The sequence below is a fragment of the Pochonia chlamydosporia genome, chromosome 4 (genome assembly GCF_001653235.2).
Source record: "Pochonia chlamydosporia 170 chromosome 4, whole genome shotgun sequence".
In the NCBI taxonomy this organism is placed as follows: Eukaryota; Fungi; Ascomycota; class Sordariomycetes; order Hypocreales; family Clavicipitaceae; genus Pochonia; species Pochonia chlamydosporia.
Genome location: NC_035793.1, coordinates 1,970,788 through 1,993,167, shown reverse-complemented (window position 1 = coordinate 1,993,167; position 22,380 = coordinate 1,970,788). Strand labels below are relative to the sequence as shown.

At 50.2% G+C, this 22,380-nt stretch overlaps 8 protein-coding genes across 8 annotated transcripts; 5 read left to right on the top strand and 3 right to left on the bottom strand.

Annotated features, from left to right (window-relative positions):
• Positions 1-2,954: 2,954 nt before the first annotated feature.
• VFPPC_08031 (hypothetical protein) lies at positions 2,955-3,580 on the bottom strand (the record flags this gene model as incomplete). Its single annotated transcript, XM_018286802.1, has 2 exons — positions 2,955-3,227; positions 3,509-3,580. 2 exons carry the CDS (start codon positions 3,578-3,580, stop codon positions 2,955-2,957), a joined length of 345 nt encoding a protein of 114 aa, XP_018143571.1.
• A 4,651-nt stretch (positions 3,581-8,231) lies between these two features.
• Positions 8,232-10,755, top strand: VFPPC_08029 (GTPase activating protein Sar1; the record flags this gene model as incomplete). Its single annotated transcript, XM_018286800.1, has 5 exons — positions 8,232-8,352; positions 8,411-8,544; positions 8,621-8,869; positions 8,928-10,521; positions 10,595-10,755. 5 exons carry the CDS (start codon positions 8,232-8,234, stop codon positions 10,753-10,755), a joined length of 2,259 nt encoding a protein of 752 aa, XP_018143569.1.
• Positions 10,756-11,114: 359 nt separating this feature from the next.
• Positions 11,115-11,276, bottom strand: VFPPC_16035 (hypothetical protein; the record flags this gene model as incomplete). Its single annotated transcript, XM_018293788.1, has 1 exon — positions 11,115-11,276. The coding sequence occupies one exon, from the start codon at positions 11,274-11,276 to the stop codon at positions 11,115-11,117; it is 162 nt and encodes a 53-aa protein (XP_018143568.1).
• A 693-nt stretch (positions 11,277-11,969) lies between these two features.
• VFPPC_08028 (GNAT family acetyltransferase) lies at positions 11,970-12,587 on the top strand (the record flags this gene model as incomplete). Its single annotated transcript, XM_018286799.1, has 1 exon — positions 11,970-12,587. One exon carries the CDS (start codon positions 11,970-11,972, stop codon positions 12,585-12,587), a length of 618 nt encoding a protein of 205 aa, XP_018143567.1.
• Positions 12,588-13,035: 448 nt separating this feature from the next.
• Positions 13,036-13,206, top strand: VFPPC_16034 (hypothetical protein; the record flags this gene model as incomplete). Its single annotated transcript, XM_018293787.1, has 1 exon — positions 13,036-13,206. One exon carries the CDS (start codon positions 13,036-13,038, stop codon positions 13,204-13,206), a length of 171 nt encoding a protein of 56 aa, XP_018143566.1.
• Positions 13,207-13,434: 228 nt separating this feature from the next.
• On the top strand, positions 13,435-15,882 carry VFPPC_08027 (GTPase-activator protein for ras-like GTPase containing protein; the record flags this gene model as incomplete). Its single annotated transcript, XM_018286798.1, has 4 exons — positions 13,435-14,249; positions 14,300-14,978; positions 15,026-15,481; positions 15,529-15,882. The coding sequence occupies 4 exons, from the start codon at positions 13,435-13,437 to the stop codon at positions 15,880-15,882; spliced, it is 2,304 nt and encodes a 767-aa protein (XP_018143565.1).
• A 530-nt stretch (positions 15,883-16,412) lies between these two features.
• Positions 16,413-17,457, bottom strand: VFPPC_14338 (histone deposition protein Asf1; the record flags this gene model as incomplete). The annotated part of the gene is made up of 4 exons (XM_018292107.1): positions 16,413-16,800; positions 16,860-17,168; positions 17,233-17,272; positions 17,349-17,457. The coding sequence occupies 4 exons, from the start codon at positions 17,455-17,457 to the stop codon at positions 16,413-16,415; spliced, it is 846 nt and encodes a 281-aa protein (XP_018143564.1).
• A 1,492-nt stretch (positions 17,458-18,949) lies between these two features.
• On the top strand, positions 18,950-22,099 carry VFPPC_17857 (CFIA complex component Rna14; the record flags this gene model as incomplete). Its single annotated transcript, XM_022429533.1, has 4 exons — positions 18,950-19,540; positions 19,609-20,040; positions 20,102-21,113; positions 21,180-22,099. The coding sequence occupies 4 exons, from the start codon at positions 18,950-18,952 to the stop codon at positions 22,097-22,099; spliced, it is 2,955 nt and encodes a 984-aa protein (XP_022285413.1).
• Between the last annotated feature and the right edge of the window lie 281 nt (positions 22,100-22,380).

The following is a 22,380-nucleotide window of genomic DNA, read 5'->3' as shown; positions in this document are numbered from 1 at the left end:
CATTTGGTCAACAGGTGCATGCACTCTGCTTGTGTGGTGACATGGCAAGGCCCAGCCGGGAACAGCGGCCAGGCAGTTCTGGCAGCCTGGTAGCAAGGAGGGGCAGGCTTCTGAGTGGCTGGCGGGTGGTCGGGTCGGGTCTGGTCTAGCCAGCTCCAGTCGACTTGCCACTTCATGTTGGCTCTGATTCCAGCTGGTTGGTGGCGGATGATCCTCGGGGACTCATTGTGGCCAGCTGACTCATGCAAGGCAACTGTGGAATCTTTAGCGTCTGGCAGAACGGCAATGGCCGTCACACTTCACCAGGCTGGGACATTTCTGGAAGAAGCAGGCAGACCCGGCCAGCTTGGCTGGACTTGAGACACAACGACCTCACATCAAGATTCAAGTTACCGACGATTGACACAGAAGTCCACTAACTACCTAGGTACCCGACGGCGTATTGTAACATGAGGACCATGTGCTGTGTGAGTATGCTAGCCCTGTAAACTAACCAGACCGCTGTCACCGCATGTGTCGTCATGACAGAGGCAATGTAGAGGTAACAATAGGTTGGATTGGGCTACCCTGAACGACAATACTCATCATAATTGAAAGCGACAAATATTCTCCAGACAAGCTCTATCTACAATAAATATGCCAAGACAGGTGACACCCGGGTGTGAAGATTATCAAAGACCCTGCATTTAAAAAATACAACCACCTATTCTCAATCCCACCCAAGTAATACCCAACCAACCCTCCATCCCCCTACAAATACACACCGGCCCATCTTAGCCAAGGACCTTTTCAGCCATAGAAACTACAACAAAAGTCAGCTCAGCCCATACCGCCATCAGAAACCCAAACTCAAGCCAGCAAGCAATACATACCATCGGCACCGGTACCATCCGGCTCAATAAACGTCTTGGTCACCTTGCCATCCTCAATTTTCAAAGCATAACGCTTGCTGCGGATACCCCCAAAGACAGCCGTTCCATCGAACCCAATGTCAAGAGCCTTGGTAAACCCCGCTGAGGGATCGGCAAGGAAGCGAATCTAAGAACAGTCAGTAACCAGGCATAGAATAATATCACTGGTAACAACAAGTCGTGTACTTACCCCAGTCTCCCCTGCGGGATCGAGCTGTTCAGCCCAAGCCTTCATCCTGATTCCCAACCCAATTAGCTCAGCCCCAGTGAAGTACTAAGATGTATTTGAACAAAAGTAACATCCAAGGTCAACTTACACGAATGGGTCGTTGACAGATACAACAAACACTTGTCCTGCCTTCTTCAAACCAGGGTGATTGATGTACGAAGGAACATGCAGGCTGGAACAAGTACCGGTGAATGCTCCGGGAACACCAACAATGTACCCGTTCGATGACTTGAACTCCTCAGCCAGATTGACCTTGTGGCCGGGGGTGTTTTCAAAGAGGCCGTCAAAGTCGGGCAGTTCATCACCTGCCTTGACAAAGGCACGAGGTGTGGTGTGGAAGTTCCGCATCATAGGGGAGGGGCGGGCGAGCGCCACGCGCCGGAGTGAAGCTCGGAAAGCCATGCTGTTTTGCTGGTTCTTATAAAGAGTGGTACAGTGCCTCGATGAGAGACCAATTGATACACTGAGGTGGTTGGCGTAGGAGGGCGGAAGCTGTTGATGGGACGAGGTTGGAAGCTTGGAGCTTGAGCTTGCATCGTTGGCGGCGTTTGATTGACGATTGGCCCCACTCTTTGGCTCAACAAGCAGCGAGTCTGCGATGCTGTGTTTGTCTAAACGAGATTACAAAGCCAGAATTGTGATTTTCCCTATCAAGTAAGATTTTCTTATGGCTATGACTGCCTGAAAAAGTACTTGGGCATTCAATGACGGGAGTAGTTATTCCATATCACGCCGCGGCATTGTGTTATGTCAATTACAGATCAATCTGTCGTGGACTCGGAAACCTCTAAGAAATCTACCTGGAAATTATATATACCCAGGCAGATTTCTCCAAGAATGCACCGACAAGTACAAACTAAGAAACCTTCTCCTACAACTATACGGGACTTCATCCAACATGTGTACTCGAAGATGAAGACTATTTTCATCAATTTCACGTTCAAGTTGATAACTATTGGGAATCACTTGTCGCCATGCTGTACGGTGGATCAAGTAGATACGCACATACAGTTAAAAATTACATCAAAACTGTAGGCCATTGTTGGCCCCTATTTGTCTTGGCGTGTAGCACAATCACTTCCAAGTCTATGTGTATGCCGGCAAGATTGTCGCTCTTATGCTCCGTTAACTGAATGCCTTCAAGATGCAACATCAACTAGGAAAAACAGCGAAAGTAAAGAATCCAACGAGAGCCGACAATAACCTATAAGGTCCGGTGGAAGTTATGTGGTCACTGTGGTGTAACTGTCCTGTGTGTTGCACAAGCAAGCTTCTGATTCCAGCCAGTGACAGAGTAGAGACGGTTACTCTTGCGGTGCCCATGATACATGTCACCTGGTATCATTCGCTTTTACCTCGGACGTGGTCGAGATCGCTGGGTGCGAAATGTCCCGAGTATGGAGCACGGACTCATGCTCCAAGTGACTGGTAAGGCTTTTGTTGGGATGCCATCACGATTTGACCTGATCCATGGACCCTGGATCCTTGCATCGTACTACCTAAACTTCTTTGCTCAATATGCAGTGATCAGCCGGCTGTTCAGCTCAACGAATTGTAGTGGATTGGATGCCTGGCTTTTGAGGGCTGTAGACAACGGACGTCATGGTAGCCACTGCTTCATGTAGAGGATAGGAGATCGCGGCATCCGTAAAAGAACAATCAATATAGAAAACACAGCCACGGAAGCACTTGTTTGGGTCTGACTGAGTCATGCTGCTTACTGGGCTAGGGTCCCAAATGTACGGCATTTATTCCCGGGTCGTCACACAACCTGACACAGCGTGAGCATTCTGTCATGTCAGGGAGAAAACACCCTACCACATGAACCATGTGATATGGGGACACCCAGCCCATGTCGCCCAAGAATAACTCAATTCGGTCAACATTGGCGCCCGCTCACCGGAACAGAAGGGACATCTTATGTTGGTCGTTCTCATTCTCCAAGTGTTGGCTGCAGGGGGCTTTTGTAGGCGGCTTATCCAAGCTTTGCAACGCTTCTGTAAGCGAGAGCTGAGAGAGCTGATATTGAGTAGGAAGATCATGCATGAAACGACAGGTTGAATAGTGAGATGTAATATGCAGCTATCCTGTTGCCTTATTTTTAGTTACCGGCAGATCAAGTTATGCCAGGACCAGAGCAGGGATACTCCAGAGTGAAAATAAGGGCTTGAAAAAAAGTGAGACACGTTTTCCAGCTTGGGTACCACCTTGTTATCACGACAACAACAGCGGCATGGTTCGGAGAGAAATAGGATGTGAACGCTTGTTCTTCTTGTTCCAAGTTGATCGAAATCATCCGGCCGTATTGATATGAACTGCAATTTGTGTAATGTGACAAATGCAATGGTACAATATACGCACCGGCTGCACTAACATGAGAACGAAGTAATCTGCCATCAAGCAGAGCGGCATAACTGTCAGTATCTGACTGACAAAACATGTGCTATCACGTTTGTGCCATATGGTTGGGGAGTCCCGAGCAGGCTAGTTCGATTAATATCGAGACAGCTGTAAACAGATTCAACAAATCGTTGCTTTTATGTTGTGGATGAAGGGAGAGTAAACGTGACCGAGCATTGGCAACCGTGCTATGGTGGCTGCTTTTATTCTCTGCAAATCGAGGCGTGATACTCCGTATTTGTGCAGAGTATGCAAGATATGCGGCTGATGCTGCAACGACGTGAGCATGCAATGAGTTCGTGCAATTGCGATGTGATGACCTGAGATGATGCAAACCTTTGCAGGCATGGGTTCTAACGCCAAAGGCACACCTTCATACGAAGTACATATGAATGATATACATATGTAGCAATCTTTTGATAGTACTCCGTAGGGGTACGGCAATTCAATACTGTAGTTCCGACCTGTGCTGGAGACTTTATTCCCTTCACTGAGGTGGTTGATCAAAACACAAAGCCTACTGGCGTATGGGTCGTGTGTGTCCCGCCCTTGGAGACCCTGCGCCACGGTATGTGTGTATGCAAACAACTTGGGTTGTTGGTGGAAGTTAAACACCTGAAACAAGTTGAGGGAATACGACATCCCGAAGCCGAACTTTGAAATTTGCCATGGAGTACAGAGCATGGGTAACCACCAGAGGTCCTGCCAGGAACCCTCTTGCCCCATTCTCGTACTTGGGATCGGTCATTCGGATATTTACCGATTGGTGCAGCTTCTGGCAGAGTGCAACATGAATCAGCTCTGCCGGATCGAATCAGATTATCTCGTGGGAGATTTTCGTGAACCTGGGGTTGACCATCTATATCTGCACCAGGGACCACTGGATAAGCTCTTCACTATCCTTGTGACAAGCTGTGATGCAGTCTGCGTGCTGTCACCTGGGGGGTAATGGATGAGACAACACACGCAGCACAGTTGGCACCCTGTAGTGCCAAGTGCTCGCCTACCCAGGTATTCCGGATGATTGATGTGTCATGGCAGAAACAAGCAGATGGAAGGCGGTTGGTGGTCGGACCTAGCAAAGACATATTGTGTTGTACGGAGTACGTACCTGGGTAATTTGAACTAATGTCGTCATGGGGTTGGATGGACGCCCCTGGTCCAGACCACAACAGCTGAGACATCCGACATTGTCCCTGGCAGTCGGAACCACCAGATTTTGCAAGACAAGAATTTGACTGTGTGGCGGAGTGATGGTATCAGAGCTTGGTAGGTCAAAAGCTCCATGTCCATGTTCTTTGTTTTGTACTCGGCAGGCTCCAGGATGACGGGGGGTCTGGAGGCAGCGAAGATGAAGAGGCAGACAGAGGTGGAGGAAGGAGACTTGAACAAGGCAGGAGCGGACTCAGTCATAATTAGGCCAGCGGCGAACTGAATTGAGCTGCCTTGACCATCCCCGCTTGCGCTTGACATGGTTGCACAGATTATTTAATTAACCCCAAATACCAGACTGCAAGAAAGCTGTGCCAGAAATACGTGGAAGAATGACTATCAACAACACACTGACCCGGCCGAAAGCCACAAAAGGGGGAAAACAAGAAAAAGAAAAGACAAAACCTCGTTCAAGAATCACAAATGCGGCTGTAGTGGTAACAAGACGAAGCGACTGGGTTGTGGCAGATGGAGACGGGGATTGACGTAGGATCACCCCTCCAGACTGACACACTGGAACAGCCGTGGGGGCCAGCGGAAAATCGACCAGACCACACAGGCATTGTCTGGCGCAGGACCCTGGGAACAAGAATTGATAAGGATGGTCCTCGGTCTGTAATCGAGTAAGAACTCGCGCGACATGCCTCGATTGAATGATGGCGGCAAACGCGAGTTGCCGAGAGGCGGTTCAATAGATTGATAGACGTATGCCGTGCCAATGAAGCTAGGCTGCTCAAAGTATTCCATTTCTTGTGGCTGTTGTTACTGTACAAAACTGTATCTGCCCTCCTTGTTTCTGTTCAGAGCACTCGCACAATAAGTACTGACGGCTCTGTAGCAAATAGCAGTACGGATTGAATCTCGTGTTAGCACATGGATTGGGCTGGGGGCAGAGTCCAGACCACAGAATGCCAAACCTAATGAGGTAAACAGGTCGATATGGTGGCATTGTTGTACAGTATGCACAATTAAAGTACGAAGGGGGTTAGGACCATCACCAGACGGCTCCGACAACCTAGCCAGCCCATCCCAGTACCTTCTCGGTGATGTGAAGCTGGTTGAATGTCCAAAGTTGGTCTAAATCTCCATCAAGTGGGACATGCAACTCTGCGCGAACCAGCATTCTCCACAATCTCATTTACTCATCTGGCGTCGGCCCTGGTTGTCGCTTCGCTTTGGGTCCAAGTCCTGCAATAGAAGCAGTTGAGTCTAATCACCATCATGATTCTGCTCGCTTTTGGCGGAGCACAGAGCAGAAACGGCATTGCGGAGGCTGATAACAAGGTTGATGTGCCATCAGAGATCAGAGTGCAGCTTGTTCCAGCCTGGTGTACGGAGTAGAGAGTCTTTTGAGCCTTGTGCCGTGATCAGATAGCTCGATCAGCCACAAAGGGTCCATCCGGAGCCACAGTCCAGCGTTCGGAGTGGTAACTGGCTGGCGCTCCAAGTCGAACAAGGGGCAACCAACAAGACGTCTGGTCTGGTGGTTTGGGGTGATCTGAAACATCCAGTAGTTTGCAAACTTGTCGTGGAGTAATAATAGTCTGTACCTCAGTGGTTGCCAGTGGGCATGGGACGAGTCGTGTCGGCTACGACTGTTCCTCTCATGGGAAAATGCTGCCCGTTTATGTAACGGTTTTGGTCCTGCGCATTAGGTGGACATTTGGTCCTCTGTTGTTGATTTCCCAGCGTTGAGAAAAGGAGAATTGAAGTAGCAAAGTCTGGTCGGCTTGTTTTGGTACTCCCAGTGCCGTTCCTTGACTAAAGTACAACTGGAACCAGACATGGACTGACAGAACAGCGCCGTCAGGCCCCCACCTGCCACCGTCACTGACAAGCAACAAGCCGTATAATAGCTCACGACTCATCACCCACTCACATGCACCCACCCACCACCACCACCACCACCACATGCACCTCCTCCTTGCCCATGTCCATCCACTCAAACCACTCCAGTCTCTTTCCACCTTCTTCGTCCATCTCCACCCACAATGGAGCGTCTTGGTTGTGCCCCTGTCCCACTTCAATGTTGTCCCTGGCCTGGATGGGCTGTCCTGACCTGACTTGACCTGACTTGGCCAACTCGTGCCCTTTTCCAGCCTTTTCCAGACCTGCCTGCCCCCCCAAATCCCCTAGGACCAGCTCCAGAACTGCCTGGCGTCTTGGTCTGGTTACACAGAGAGTCCTGTTTGGTGGTTGAGTCCGGCCCAAGTCCCCGGCCCTTGGCCCCCTCCCTCTCCAGTCTTTCTCTCTCAAGTCAATGCTGTCTGGTTCCCCTCCAACTCAACCGTCATCCAGGCCCATGTCAGTCTCTTGCCCTCCTCAAGCGGCTCCCCTCCTCCCTCCCCTACCAAGGCCTCAGGCTTGAGGGCCCTCGCACGCATCGTCTCGCCTTGCCTCGCCCTGTCCTTGTCTGTCCCTGTCCCCTGGCTTGTCCGTCATCATTCGCTCCTCTCCGGCCCTCGTTTTAGGCCCAATCCATTCATTCATCCTGGTCTCACCCTCGGCCGTCTCTTCAACACGCCCCTCGTCCGGTCCACCAGCCTGTTGCCTTTCTCTCCTCTTCTAAACCGCATCACCACGTTTTCTGCTCAAAGCAGAAAAATCTCGTCGCAGCATCCTTCTCGAACGCCGCGCACTCCGTCAAGGCCATTTCCACGGGCTGCACCCGTTCTGTTCAACTCGCCGCCCCGGACATTTAATATTTACGGTTGTCATTTATGGTTGAACCTGGGATCCAGATCCGCTTGCCGACCAACGAACTTGGAACGGTCGATACCCAGATTTCGAAAACTTTATCGACCAACCGCCTGCTTCGTGGCCGCAATCTTGTTGCCAGCGTCGGTCGCTTCGATCCACAAGATTCAACGACAACCGTATTGCATTTTCACCACAATAGTTAACACCGACTTGACACTTGGTTAACAAACAACAGCCGGCAGACACTTGCAGCTTAAATACCGGCAAGCCCCCAATAATTGGTTCTTTGGTTGGATTGTGCAACGTATTGGCGTCATCCACGGCGGCCTACTTTTGCCTTTAACGCCACCCTGCGACATCGATTCAATTTGGGAACTTGGTTGAATGAGGCTGCAATTCGGCGCTCCTGCTGCTACAATTTCGAACAACCTGAGCCGCCATTGTCGCATACGGTTGGTTCATGGTGCCTGGTCGAAAAAAAAATTACACATCGACATATTCGACTCAGTTGTGTTCCACATAGTCTCACTTGGATCTATTCGCAAACTACTAGAGCCAACCATTTAGATCATAATCAGGGGCCTTTCCTGGCACCCGCGCTCTCCCGCCTGCCACGACATTCCTGAGGAGTTTGGAGGCTCAACTGTCCTCGCTCCTCAATCTCCTTTGTGCGCTGCTGTTGCCCCGCACCACGCATCATGCCTACCATGCTTCAAACGCCATCCAGAGCTTCAACTGCTTCTTCTTCGTCGTTTCAACCCTTGTCGCGTCAGAACACAATGTCGTCTTACGATGGATCGCGCTCGGCGCGCCAGTCCAAGCGGTACTCCATGTCCGCGCTGTACATGTCAATGTCGGCAAATGAGGGCGAAATGCAAATCGAGGATGATCTTGCCAAAGGTGGGTTTTCCTTTGTACTTAACATGGGTGCTGATGCGGTTGCTGATGGTCATTGTAGCTCAGAAAATACTGCGGGATCTAAAGACTAAAATTTCTTCGCAATCGAAGAAGAACTTTGTTCTTGAAAAAGATGTGCGATATTTAGATTCAAGAATTGCCCTGCTCATTCAAAACCGCATGGCTCTTGAAGAGGTTCGTATTCTCATCCGAGAATGTCTTTACGGTCATGGCCTTTGTGTATTTGCTGACTCGAGAACCATTTTTGCAGCAAAACGAAGTCGCCAGTCATCTCGAAGATGCTACTGAAGTCCAGGAAGGTGTCTTCCCCAATGATGATAAGACGCAGAAATACGGCAACTTGTTGTTTCTTTTGCAGTCTGAGCCTAGACACATTGCACATCTCTGCAGATTGGTGTCAATGGCTGAAATAGACTCCCTGCTGCAAACAGTCATGTTCACCATTTACGGAAATCAGTATGAAAGCCGTGAAGAGCACCTCCTGCTCACCATGTTTCAGGTTCGTATTTCGAGTTTCTTCCTCGGACAAGCTGATCCATTCTAACATTTGTTGCCAGTCTGTCCTTACCTATCAATTTGACAACACGCCTGATTATTCCTCCTTGCTTCGAGCCAACACCCCTGTGTCCCGGATGATGACGACTTACACCCGCCGTGGCCCTGGACAAAGTTTCCTGAAAACAGTGTTGGCTGACCGAATCAACAGCCTCATTGAGTTGAAAGACCTAGATTTGGAAATCAACCCTCTCAAGGTTTACGAGCGTATGCTGGAACAGATTGAAGAGGACACCGGCACCCTCCCTGCCAATCTGCCCAAAGGCATTACCGGCGAGCAGGCTGCCGAAAACCCACAAGTGCAGGCCATCATTGAACCTCGCCTTACTATGCTTACCGAAATTGCCAATGGGTTCTTGAGCACTATCATCGAAGGGTTAGAGGAAGCTCCTTACGGTATTCGGTGGATTTGCAAGCAAATCAGAAGCTTGACGAAGCGTAAATACCCCGATGCCAATGATCAGGTCATCTGCACGTTGATCGGTGGCTTCTTTTTCTTGAGATTTATTAACCCTGCGATTGTTACTCCCAAATCCTACATGCTCATTGACGGCACCCCTGCCGAACGCCCCAGACGAACTCTCACGCTGATTGCAAAGATGCTTCAAAACCTTGCAAACAAGCCGTCGTACGCCAAGGAACCATACATGGCAAAACTCCAGCCATTCATTCACCAGAACAAGGACAGAATCAACAAGTTCATGCTTGACCTCTGCGAAGTCAGTGACTTTTATGAGAGTTTGGAAATGGACAACTATGTTGCTCTGTCAAAGAAGGATCTTGAGTTGGATATTACACTCAATGAAATTTATGCCATGCATGGACTCATCGACAAACACTACCAGGAGCTCTGCAAGGATGAAAACTCGCACTTGGCTATCATAATGTCCGAACTTGGCCCATCCCCGGCCCAAGTACCACGCAAGGAGAATCGAGTGATTAATCTACCATTATTCAGCAGGTGGGAGACTGCAATCGATGATCTAACTGCGGCACTTGACATCACACAAGAGGAAGTGTTCTTTATGGAAGCCAAGTCCATCTTTGTGCAGATTTTACGAACCATTCCACAGAGCAGCGCGGTATTGCGACGCCCGTTGCGACTGGAGCGGGTTGCCGATGCCGCAGCAACCAGCCGCAATGACGCCGTGATGGTCCGCAAAGGCATTAGAGCCATGGAGCTTCTCTCGCAGCTGCAGGAACTGGGTGTAATAGACAAGAGCGATCAGTTTGATTTGCTGCGGGATGAGGTGGAACAGGAACTCCAACATCTCGGGTCATTGAAAGAAGGCGTTATTGCGGAGACGTCGAAGCTGGAAGAGGTGTACAAGACGATTCGCGACCACAACACATATCTGGTTGGGCAGCTAGAGACATACAAGAGCTATCTGCACAATGTACGATCTCAGAGCGAGGGCACAAAGCGAAAGCAGCAGAAGCAGCAGGTGCTGGGACCCTACAAGTTCACACATCAGCAGCTTGAAAAGGAGGGTGTGATCCAGAAGAGCAATGTCCCGGATAACAGACGGGCCAACATCTACTTTAACTTCACCAGCCCTCTCCCAGGTACATTTGTTATTTCACTCCACTACAAGGGTAAGTGATGATGCCATGTCAAACGCTGGATAATTGCCTTTTTTTGCCTTTTTGCTAATGCCGCCCTGGACAGGTCGCAACCGAGGTCTTTTGGAACTCGATCTTAAGCTGGACGATTTACTGGAGATGCAAAAGGACAACCAGGATGAGCTCGATCTGGAGTACGTGCAATTCAACGTACCAAAAGTGCTTGCCTTGCTCAACAAGCGGTTTGCTCGAAAGAAAGGGTGGTAAGGGCGAGTGAAGACAAGCCTAGTTTATCTCACCAATGTAACAACGACTATATCGAAAACGGCCGTTTGGCGTTTGGGAAAGCACTGATACCACGAAAGTTTCATTTCTTTTGCTACATTCATACGTTCGGGACGTACAGGCGGCTGGGAGGAATCATGTCCAATTTCCTTATACTTTTTACTTTGTTTTTCAACTCTGCCTGTTTTTTCTTGCTTTCTGTCGTTCAACTTATTTCAACGTTGTTATTTCGATACAACATAACGACCGATGGGGAGTGGCTATCTTCATTGTTGACTCGCAGCGAGAGTGGAGGGATACATATGCACACACACACACACACAAACACGACGTAATTTTTTTTATTTGGAGGAGAAAATGTCTGATACTCTGCCTCGGCTGGTCCGTGGTGGGAGGAGGTGGTCTTGGTCGACTTTAGTTACATTATTTGGCTGATGGTTCTGGTGGTTCATTTGATGCCTGACGGGGAGGGGCTTTTGGACCAAGTCGGGGACATTTGCCATTTGGATTGATTAGTATTGACGAAAGGGTATTATGTGGCTTCTATGCTGTAATTGAGAGTAGTAATGACGATCCCAGTACATTTTGTGTCATTCTCACCGGAAACATGGCGTTCATGTGGTCAAGGATGCAAGTTGGGAGGTGACTCACAGCTGAGAGCTTGACCCCAAGCTAACACTTCGACCTTGCAAGGTTGAGTCATGGAACAGTGCTTATGCAGCATCCATGGCATGTTGTCCTGCCAGCTTGAGATGTGTTCATGATGTAAAGGGCAGCGTGTTCCTTTGAGGTTGCAGTAAAGACTGGACAATAGGTTGGCAACCAGAAGGTCTTGCCTATTGTGGATTCTACAACCTTGACATCCTCATTAGGTAATTTGTGATGGGCTAGTAATGCATTTTAGGATCCATGGGTCAAGTTGTTTTTACACATTGTGCGTGATGGCGGGGAGAGTGGTGAACAAATCATGCTTCCTTTTCTTCTCCCACGGGCGGGGACTAGAGTCTGTTTGATGGGCATCTGCTCACAAAGCGTACTGCCACAAAGAACGGCCCTTGGGCGATACAAGCAGGTTTGCCACTTTAGTTGTATGTTTCAATTTGATCCGAATTCTCTGTTTCGTCCAACAGAATTCAAGGCACATCTATCCGCAACAACTCGTTCTACAACACGCTCACTCTATCCCAAGGGTCACGATGATTACCGACTCCATCAAAACGGCGTATCAGTCTCCCCGCCTGCAATACATACGCATCAACAGGCAAGACGAGCAGTTCAAAGTGTTCCTGACAACCCTCTTTCAAGATCCCCAAGTCCACGCCCTGACAAGCACCATGCTCTTACGGCCCACGGGCGACAATGAAGTAGACTACCTCATGGACCAATACGCAAACGCCCTCTTAGGTGTTGCTATTTGCCTCTTGCCGTCCAAAACCCCGGACGATTCTCAAACGCAAGAGACTACAAAACCCACGATAATCGGGGAAATGGTCCTCGGCGAAGGCGGAATCCCCAACTCCGTCGCCCACAACCGCAACGCATCCATCGGCATCGCCATCTCGTCTCAATACCAGGGCAAGGGATACGGCAGAGAGGCGCTCACCTGGGGTCTAGATTGGGCGTTCAGACACGGCAACTTGCACTCGGTTAGTATATCGACGGCTTCGTTCAATACCAGGGCTGCGAAGCTGTATCGGGACATTGGGTTCGTGGAGGAAGGACGGCGGAGGCAGGTAGTTTGGTTTGATAGGGCTTGGTATGATGAGTTGTTGTTTTCTATGACCGAAGAGGAGTGGGAGCGTGTGCGTGCGTAAGCTGGCTTTGTGATATATGATGATGAAATTGATAATGAGGCAATGTCATGACCATGGCTACGCTTGTTCATCTGAGACATTCACATGATGTCTCGTACGATAAGATTATCAATTCAGTTTATTCCACTGCATGCCTCCTGCATTAATTGGCAGAAACTTAATCGGCGAGAGGGAAGTGAGGCGACGCCAAATGCCACGTTTGCCGACGATCTGTAAGCGCCACCAACAGCCTCACTTTCTGGACAGATGCCAGCGCACATGTGTGCCATATATTTGTGTGTTATTGATAGCCGATAAGGATGCCCAAGATTAATAACCTTGCGCCTAATGGGCGCCACCTCCGCATGCAAATACGTTTTGGGTGGTAAATGTTTCCTAATTCCGCTGGGTAACGTCGGCTTGTGGAGGGTGAAAGGTGAGGGTGACGTATTGATGGTGTTTTTTGGGCATGAGTTTGTTCAGCCCTAGTTTGAACTATGCAGGCGCTATGAGGGGAAGTGGTGAAAGTGGACTTTGGAGAAGGGTCACCGACGCCGGGGATGGTGACCGAGGTGATCTGTATTTTTGTCGGAGTCGGAGAAAAGGTCCTAGACTCAGCCGCATCGTCCTAGTTGATTGAGGTTATGTCTGGTGTTGGTGTAAGTTGAGTGAGGAGTCGGCCATGTCCGTCCCTCGGCAACTTGAGGCTGCAACGGTGATTAGAAATGGTTGAAAAAGGGTAGAAATAGTCTGGTCTGGCAATGAAGCTGTTTCTTTCTTCATGACCTTTGTTTCAGCTCTGTAATTTTCCTGCAATGTAAAATTATTTTATCAAACTTAAACACAGCAACTAATATCTCATCGCCACATGGCATCTCCCCTCCACATCGACGAGCTCATCCGAGCAGCAGAACACCACCACGAGCAATACATCCAAACCCTACGCAGTATTCAAAATGCCCCTATTCATCCGCAGCGCAGACGCGACAGGGCAGACAGTCGCACCACTGTGCCCGAGGCCATGACTCCTCCTCTTCGCGCGCTCTCTCATCCCACCTTTGTCAGTCCCGAGTCTCAAGTCCACAATCCTCACATCCATCGCACGCGAACATCTACATTAGAAGCTGCCACGGGAGCCTTCTGGCCGTCTCCGAAGCCCATTGCGCGCTCGACTATATCCCACGACTCCGACTTTATCCCTGACGAGGAGGAGTTGTCGTTTATCCCACTCCTGGATCCTTCGTCTGCTGGTTCACGCCCGGCAGAGGAACCTGTGAGTATCGTAGTAGATGCCACGTCAAGAGTGCAGAAAACTCTCCACCCGATGCATGTCACGGATGATTTACTCATGCGCCATCTTCGTGAGACGGAGTTCGATGGGCCCATGGCCACGGTGCTGGATGAGGTGGTTCGTCGGAGGCCGGATATGGATCTCGCTGTGCCGTTTCGTGACTTTGCTTCTTTTGAGAGGGAGAGCTACGTGAGCACCACGTTTGAAGTATATGAAGTTGCGGCAGATGCGTCAGCCAAGAAGACGAGCATTGATATCGATGTTCCGAGCTATGTGAAGTACAATGGGGATGGATCCCCATACGAAAGTCCCGATGGGATTGTAGATGCACCGACTGTATGGGAAGCGATTCGGGATGTGAACTCGGACGGCGAAGCCGTTGGTAGAATCACGTATGTCTCTACTTCCTGGCTATCTTGATCTGAAATTAACAACGTGATAGCATCGTCCAGGAACCAACACCACTCATCCTCGCTGCCCTCCACCTCACAATGGCACCACACTTCGACATGCCCGAACTCCTAAACCACCTGCTATCCGAAACACCCAACCGCGGCCGCACCAACGCCATCATGCACCGAGCCTTTGAAAAGACTTCCTCCATCTCGCCATATCCCCCATCCCCATTCATACTACCAACGCGGGACGCAAAACCCAACATCCCACCTCCTCTATCATCCACCGCAAACGTCCGCCAACGCTCATTCTTCTTCGTCTTCAAATACTACACCTCCGTAGCGGATGGCCTCGAGCCAGCGCCCTGGCAGAGATTCGACAAACGCCCTTCTGACAAACGCCTAGGCGACCACATTGACATCGCGGAATGTAGCTCCGTCCTCGCCCTCTCTCTCGGCGGCGAGCCCACCAAACCGCTCCGCATGAGACCTCGCCGTGAACGTACCAGAGAGGGATTCCTCTTCGACACCTTTGGCCCCTGGCACCTACTAAGTATCCAAAGCTTCCCCGACGATCAACACACCGTCCGTGGAGAAGACTTCCAACAAAAGAGTTTCTACAACGGTCCCTACGCCTTCTTAGACCTCCTCATATCAGAGTATCGCGACGCAGGGCGCCGTAACCAGATCCTCCACGACAAAATCACCAAACTTATTACTCCTCCCGTACGTCCACCAAATTCCTAACCATAATACGTACTAACTTTCCACAGACAGAATTCATGTTTGACCGCCGTCTCCGCGACAAACTCCTCTTCGAAGACAAACACTTCACCTACATCCGTCGCTACTTCTGGGCCTACAACACCCTCGCCGTCATAAACACCGGCATCAAAGCAATGGTAGCAGCCTACTTCGACACCTTCACCGACGACTTCTGGTCCGGCACCCACCCCCTCCTGTGGCCGCACTCCGCGCCCTCCTCCCCCGAGGGTCAAGCATACGCCGAGAAGATGGCCCTCCTGCGGCGTGAACTTGAAAAAGTCGTCACAGAGCTAGGCGAGGTATTAAAGCGGAACGAACGCACAAGAAAGGAGATTGAAAACCTGAGAGACCAGCTATTCAGCGGTAGTTCCATCAAGGAGAGCAGACGGGCCATCGACCAGGGCGACAATATCCGAATCCTGACCATGATAAGCATGCTCTTCCTGCCATTGACATTCGTCACTGTAAGTTCTTCCATCTTCCACTCACACTTTACAAACTAACGATAAAGTCCGTCTTTGGTATCACGGAATTCACTATCCCCGCTACGGATTGGCGCTTCGCAGTGACAATGGTGCTCGTGTGCGTGCCCTTCATGGCACTCATATTCCTGCTTCAGACGCGCATATTCACCCTCGTAGTGAGCAAACTGTACAGATTTATGCTGTGGCTCGCCACGGCCCCGTATAGAATGTGCACCAGTGTCGAGCAGGATGTCGAGAATCGGACGAATGCGTATTCGGCCAAGGGACGCAAGAGGCGACTCATGATGGCTGTGGCGAAGGGGCGTGCTGAGGCGGATAATCGGTGGAAGTGGCCGTGGGAGAAGAAGGTTCTTGTCGATGCGGACCTGGGGAAAGTGTAAGTTGTGGTTGCATAGCGTGGAGTTGGAGTTGTTGCTTTTGGCATCTACTTGACGATATTATGATTATGGCTTATGATTACGAATGTATACGACTGTTGGATAGCGTGGGAATTATGACTAGACTGTATGGATTGCGCATGGCATTTGCATGCAAAGGATCAAATTGTACTATAATGTATGCCTCAAATATTCACATTCGAACTATGCAAGCCAAAATTTGAGCGCAATAAATTGTAGAATTGACTATATAAACCGCCATACTTTTCTATTCCCCCAAAATAACATACCAATTCGTGTGCACTCCTCAAACCCTGCTGCATTATCTCCCTGGATATCATCCTGTTTCGTAACCGTCGTAGCTCTATAGTTCATTCCTCAACTAACCAACCAACCCCCGTTCAATCCGTAATCACGCCCATTCACGCTGAAGTGGCATCCAAGAAACTCGATGCGCAAGATTTATGAGAATACTTCGACAAGGTTAATCACAAAGGTCTGCGCCGGCATCATCTGTCGTGGCCAGGCATCCTCTACGAGGTAACCGTCACGGGCTGAGCAACTGGAGCATCCGCCTGCTTCTCAGCATCGTCCACCTCCATGGCATCGTCTTCCCCACCTTCAGCTCCGCCCTCACCTTCCTCCTCCTCCTCGAGCTCGTCTTCACTCTCTCCTTCGATGTCAACGCTGCCGTCTTCGGACATTTCTTCCTCGTCTTGTCCATTCTGCTCGGGATTTCCGTTCTCTTGCTCTACTCCGGCCATCTCAGCATCATCGCCAGGTTGGACCTCAGCCTTGTCAGCAGCCTCGGCAGCAGCCTCTTCCTCTGCCTCCTCAGCTCCATACTCCTCACCGTCGGCAACGAGGTCGGCTTCAGGCTGCTCCGGGGGGAACTCGGGGGGAGCAGAAGCCTCAGAGTCCCTGTAAGCATTTGTAAGCAACGCATGCAAGTAGAATCTACCAAGTGAATCCAGACGTACCATTTAATGGCGAAGCGAGTTACACGAGGCTTCTCGGCGAGCACGTTGCGTCGCACGCGCTCAATGATGGGTTTAGCCGGTGGCTCAGCGTTAAGTTCCTCCGAATCATATTCATTGTTTACGTAGTAGCCTACTCGGACAAATTCACGGCCGTCATAGGCACACGTTAGGAGAATCACCGTGACTCCAATAACCTCGGCGTCGGGGATTCGCGTGATTTTGGGAGCGTCGGCCTCGAACAGAAACTTGTTGACTCCGACCGGGACTGGTCCGACAAGAAGTGAATCTAGCTCCTGGTCATATTGATCTCTAGAATGGCTGGTTAGCTGCTATCGACGAGATATCACTCTACTAATAGTGAGGTGGCGCTTACGAGGTAGCAGAACCAACATAGGTAAGCTTCCATTCAAGGTCTGTCGCAGAGTCAGTCGGTCTGTAATGTTTCAAGTGGACGACATGTAGTGTTCATTGCGCACGCCCGGGTCGTACCTTTTTCTAAGCCTTCCAAACACTCAAACGTGATCTCAAACTCGTATTTGTCGGTGAACTTGGCGGGGTTGTTCAGCACCTTGACACCTAGCAACGAGACGACAGACATTTTGGTTGGGTTTGACTTCGGAAAAAAAGGCTTCCTTTGGATCAATTTCGACAAAAAGATGCGTGTGGGCGCAGGTGGAGGAGATTGAAAGCAGAGCAGCAGACGGTGTGGAGGTTGGAAGCTGGTTGCAAGAGCAGCGGTGACGGTGCGTGTGCGAGTGCAAGTGAGAAACTGGCGCGCAAATGGATTAAGTAGATGGCGGCTCGTTGTTTTGTTCTTGGACCCTGGCAGATACGGTCGCGCGAGGGGGGGCAATAAAGGCGAGTTGTGTGTGATATGAAAGGAAGAGCCTGCTTGATGGAGAAGGAGGCTGGCACAGACTTGAGGGAAAAGCAAACAGACTGAATCGAGGAAATGCGTTGGCTGAGGGAGGCTCAATGAGGGATGGTGGTTGACGTGACAAACGACAAGGTGGGACGCGCTTTTTGGCCACCAGCGCGTTGAGAGGTCTGGTCTGGTCTGGTCTGGTTCAAAGTTCGGGGTGCTTGCCGTTTGTGCTGTATGTATCTCTCTGATAGGTGGCGACTTGGGGTCTGGTTGGAAGGTGACAGGGTTGGTCAACTACAACGTACGTGCCGTGGGAGAGCATTCAACCATTCAATGCTTTTTGTCCCAGACAGCTGATAAGCGACATGACTGTCGATATGAATGTCGATGTACCGTCAACTCCGCCGTGCATCTTTGACATGTCATTTTGTTGTCTGGCGTGAAATGTATCAAATATCTCGTGTGTCCGGAATACTCTGCGCTGCATCGCAGTGACATGCCGCTTCCAAATTGTTTCAACGCCACTGGGCTCTAAGCATGGCTCTGTGGAGGCTTCGTTGAACTGCTCCCAGCCGCTCTACGTGCATGCTCAAGTGTCCAGGATTCACCACAATATGGCGTGCATACTGTGCTGCTGTTGACGTGCTACCTCTCGATGTTTAGGTGGCCCACCACAGGGCCAGACGGTCTCACCGCCCGCGCTCTTTGCACTAGCCCGATCCAGTTTTCTGCCCCAACCTCCTGCGACTCAGCGCGACCAGCTTTGCTGGAAAATCATCATCATCTTGGGAGCTGTCAACCACGGCCCAATCCTGCAGCTGGCCACCATACAACACCCGCGCAGGCTGAACATTATATTGCTATCTATTTCTTTGTATCGTGGGTTTCTTTGACGCTCTGTAGCGTCTTTCGCTGATGAGCTCGAGCCGCCGTTGTTCTTTGAGCTGCATTGACCTGGTTTACTAGTCAACCTGGGTGACAAAGCTTTCATTTCGGCGAGCCACCCCAGGCATTGAACTGCCTTGTGTCGCCATCGGTTATCAAGACATCTGCGGTGTATATCACCTGTTGTGTTTGCGCAGATTGAGTGCCTTGAGATTCCGCCAATCAGCTGCTCTTTCGTTATTCTCCAGGCAAGCGTGCCAACTTCTTTCGAACGACGGCTTCACATCCGACTAAATATACCACGGCCGCTGATATCAAACATTCAGACCTATACATAAAAATGGCGTCCGACGATTCTGCCTGGGATGGCGAAGGGGCCTCTGGTGTGGAATACGATCCTCTCGCGCAGCCAAGTGTAGACCTGGAGCAATCTGCGCAAAGTTCGGAAGCTGCCAGCGAATCTGCCGAGAACATTGGTGAGAACGAAGAGGAACAAGATGATGGGGCGGAATATGACCCTGAATCAGTCGGTCTGGATCCCCCTTCACACGAAATGGACAACAACTCTGCGTCCGCCACACCGTCACAAAAACCGGCTAAACCTAAGATGTCAGGTGGTTTTTTGGTTGAAGCATCAGATGATGAGGACGATGTTGGCCACAATGCTCCTTCCGGAGCACAAAACTCAGCCTTGGGCCATGTCAGTCAAACCAGCAATGGTGGTACGCCTGCCTCTAATGCAGCAACCCCCAATGTATTGCCAGGCATGGTTGGGGTAGATCCAGTGGCACTTTTGGAAGCTCGAATTCAGGAGGACCCGCGTGGAGATATGGATGCGTGGATTAATCTTATTGCCGACCACAAACGTCGCAGTCGGACAGATGACCTCCGTCGACTCTACAATCGCTTCCTTGAAGTATTTCCCCAAGCGGTAAGTCGTACTTGTTTGACCAGACTCAAAAATTTGGGAGGGCTAACGTAAGAAAACTACTTATTTAGGCTGATATTTGGGTTGCATGGATTGAGGTGGAGCTCAATCTCGATAACTTTGTGGATGCTGAACAACTCTTTGGTAGATGCCTGATGTCTGTACCGAATGTCAAGCTTTGGACGTTGTATCTCAATTACATTCGGCGCCGGAATGACTTGACAAATGACCCAACTGGGCAAGCTCGACGCACCGTCACCCAGTCTTACGAATTTGTCATAGACAACATTGGCGTTGACCGTGATTCGGGCAATATCTGGCAAGACTATGTCCAATTTATCAAGAATGGTCCTGGTCAGGTTGGTGGCACGGGATGGCAGGATCAGCAAAAAATGGATCAACTCCGCAAGGCCTATCATCGTGCGATCACTGTCCCTATGTCTACCGTGAATACTCTGTGGAAGGAATATGATCAATTTGAAATGGGCTTGAACAAAGTAACCGTAAGTTGGGACACGGCAATAATCTCAATCCTCAAGTGTCAGGACTAACCAGAAGCAATAGGGTCGCAAATTCATTCAAGAGAGGTCGCCGGGGTATATGTCTGCCAAAAGTGCCAACATTGCTCTGGACAACATCACCCGAAACTTGAAACGAGAAAATCTTCCACGATTGCCCCCTGCTCCGGGTTTTGATGGCTATGAAGAATTCCATGCTCAGGTTGATATGTGGAGGAGGTGGATTGCCTGGGAGAAGGAAGACCCTTTGGTTCTCAAGGACGAAGAGCCCAAAGTGTACAGTCAGCGAATTCTATATTGTTACAAACAGGCATTGATGGCTCTACGCTTCTGGCCCGAGATTTGGGTCAACGCTGCTGCTTGGTGCTTCGAAGCTGATATCCGAGAAAATGAGAAAGTCCTCGGTACCGAGCTACTACTTCAGGGCATAGGCGCTAACCCGGAGAGTGTGTTGCTTGCTTTCAAACACGCAGACCATATCGAAGCCAACTATCCTGAGAAAGAAGGGGACAAGTCTGAATATGCGAAAGCGGTACGCCAACCTTACGACACCGTTTTGGATACCCTCTACAAAATGGGAGACAAGGTGAAGGAGCGGGAGAAGCTCGAGGTCAATACTCTCAAGCAGGCAGCGGCGCTGGAACCTCCGGTCCAGGAATCCATTGAGGCAAATGATGATGACGATGAAGAAGAGAAGACCGTCAGGAAGTCACCAACGGAAGAGCGTATCGCCGCTATTCAGCAGGCCTATTCTGCAGAGTCACAACTCCTTTCCAAGACCATTTCCTATGTTTGGATTGCGATGGCCCGAGCCATGCGCCGTATTCAAGGCAAAGGTAGTCAAACCGAGGGCGGATTGCGGAAGGTTTTCACCGACGCGCGACAAAAGGGTCGCTTAACGAGTGATGTCTATGTCGCTGTCGCATTGCTGGAGTCAGTCGTCTACAAGGACCCAGTTGGTGCAAAAATATTCGAGCGTGGCGCAAGATTATTTCCGAATGATGCAGGCTTTATGATTGAATACCTGAAATATTTGCACTCCAAGGATGATACCACCAGTGAGCCGCTCCCAATATTAGCGTATTTGACATTACTCTTACAGATTTACTGACCAGCCTCCATAGATGCCCGCGTTGTTTTTGAGACATGTGTTAATCGATTAATATCTAAGCCAGAGACTTTGCCAAAGGCCAAGCAACTCTATGCCTACTTTCACAAATACGAATCGCAATATGGAGAGCTGTCACAGATCTCGAAGCTAGAAGCTCGAATGGCAGAACTTTTCCCAGCCGATCCCAAGCTGAATTACTTTACTTCGCGATACTCATCCGACAACTTTGATCCTGTTGCCGCTCCAATCATCATATCTAAAGCCGTACAAATGCGACCGAAACTACTAGTACCAATCATCGAGCAGCCCGCATCAGCCCGTGAAAGTATCCCGCCGCCCAGGCAGGAACAGAGCCCACGGCCACAATATATCCGAGCCACCGCCTCCCCAAAGCGTCCATTCGGCATTGAGGACGAAGAGCTCAATCCGCCAAAGAGAGTCGCTAGAGGCGTTTCTCCATTGAAAGGTGCTGCGGGACGGCGTCTCGACCAACAGCGGCGTAATCAAACGTCGGCACTTCATCGAGACATTACGTTCCTCCTAGGTATCTTGCCTCCCGCACACACGTATGACACGACGAGACTTAACCCCATCAACATGGTTTCGCTGCTTCGCGACACCCAGCTACCTGATTATGCTTCATGGAAAGCCAAGACGGGTGGTCAATACCGTGTTAGCTCTGGGCCATCTCACGGCAGACAAACATCTGGAGACTTTGGTAACCGGCCAATTAGCCCATACGGACGCATGGCTGCCGCCGCAGGAGGATATCGAAACTCACCACTGAGGGCAGAGAGCGGAGGTGCGTACGCAGCAAATCCTTATGCTCCACCACCGGATGTCAGTGGCACGGCTCCTTCATGGCAGCCTCCTGCAACTGGCACATATGGAGCACCGCCGCCTGCAGGACAGTACGGAGGTTATAGGTATTAAGCTTCTGAGTGGTACTCTTCAAGAGTGTCGTTGTATGTTCATGTATACTTCGAATTTTTCAAAATCAAAAGGGCTGGGTTAGATTGCAGTCGGTGTTGATGACGCATTTTGCATGGCGTTCGGGAGACATTCAAAATGATACGGCGAGATGAGTATCGTCTCGACACGGTTCCTTTCCATGTGTAGCTGATCTGGAAGCAGGGTTACCGAAGGCGGTATTGTGGAATCATTTACTTGCTGAGAAAGATGAGCAAAATTTTTAAAGGTAGTTGAAATAAAGG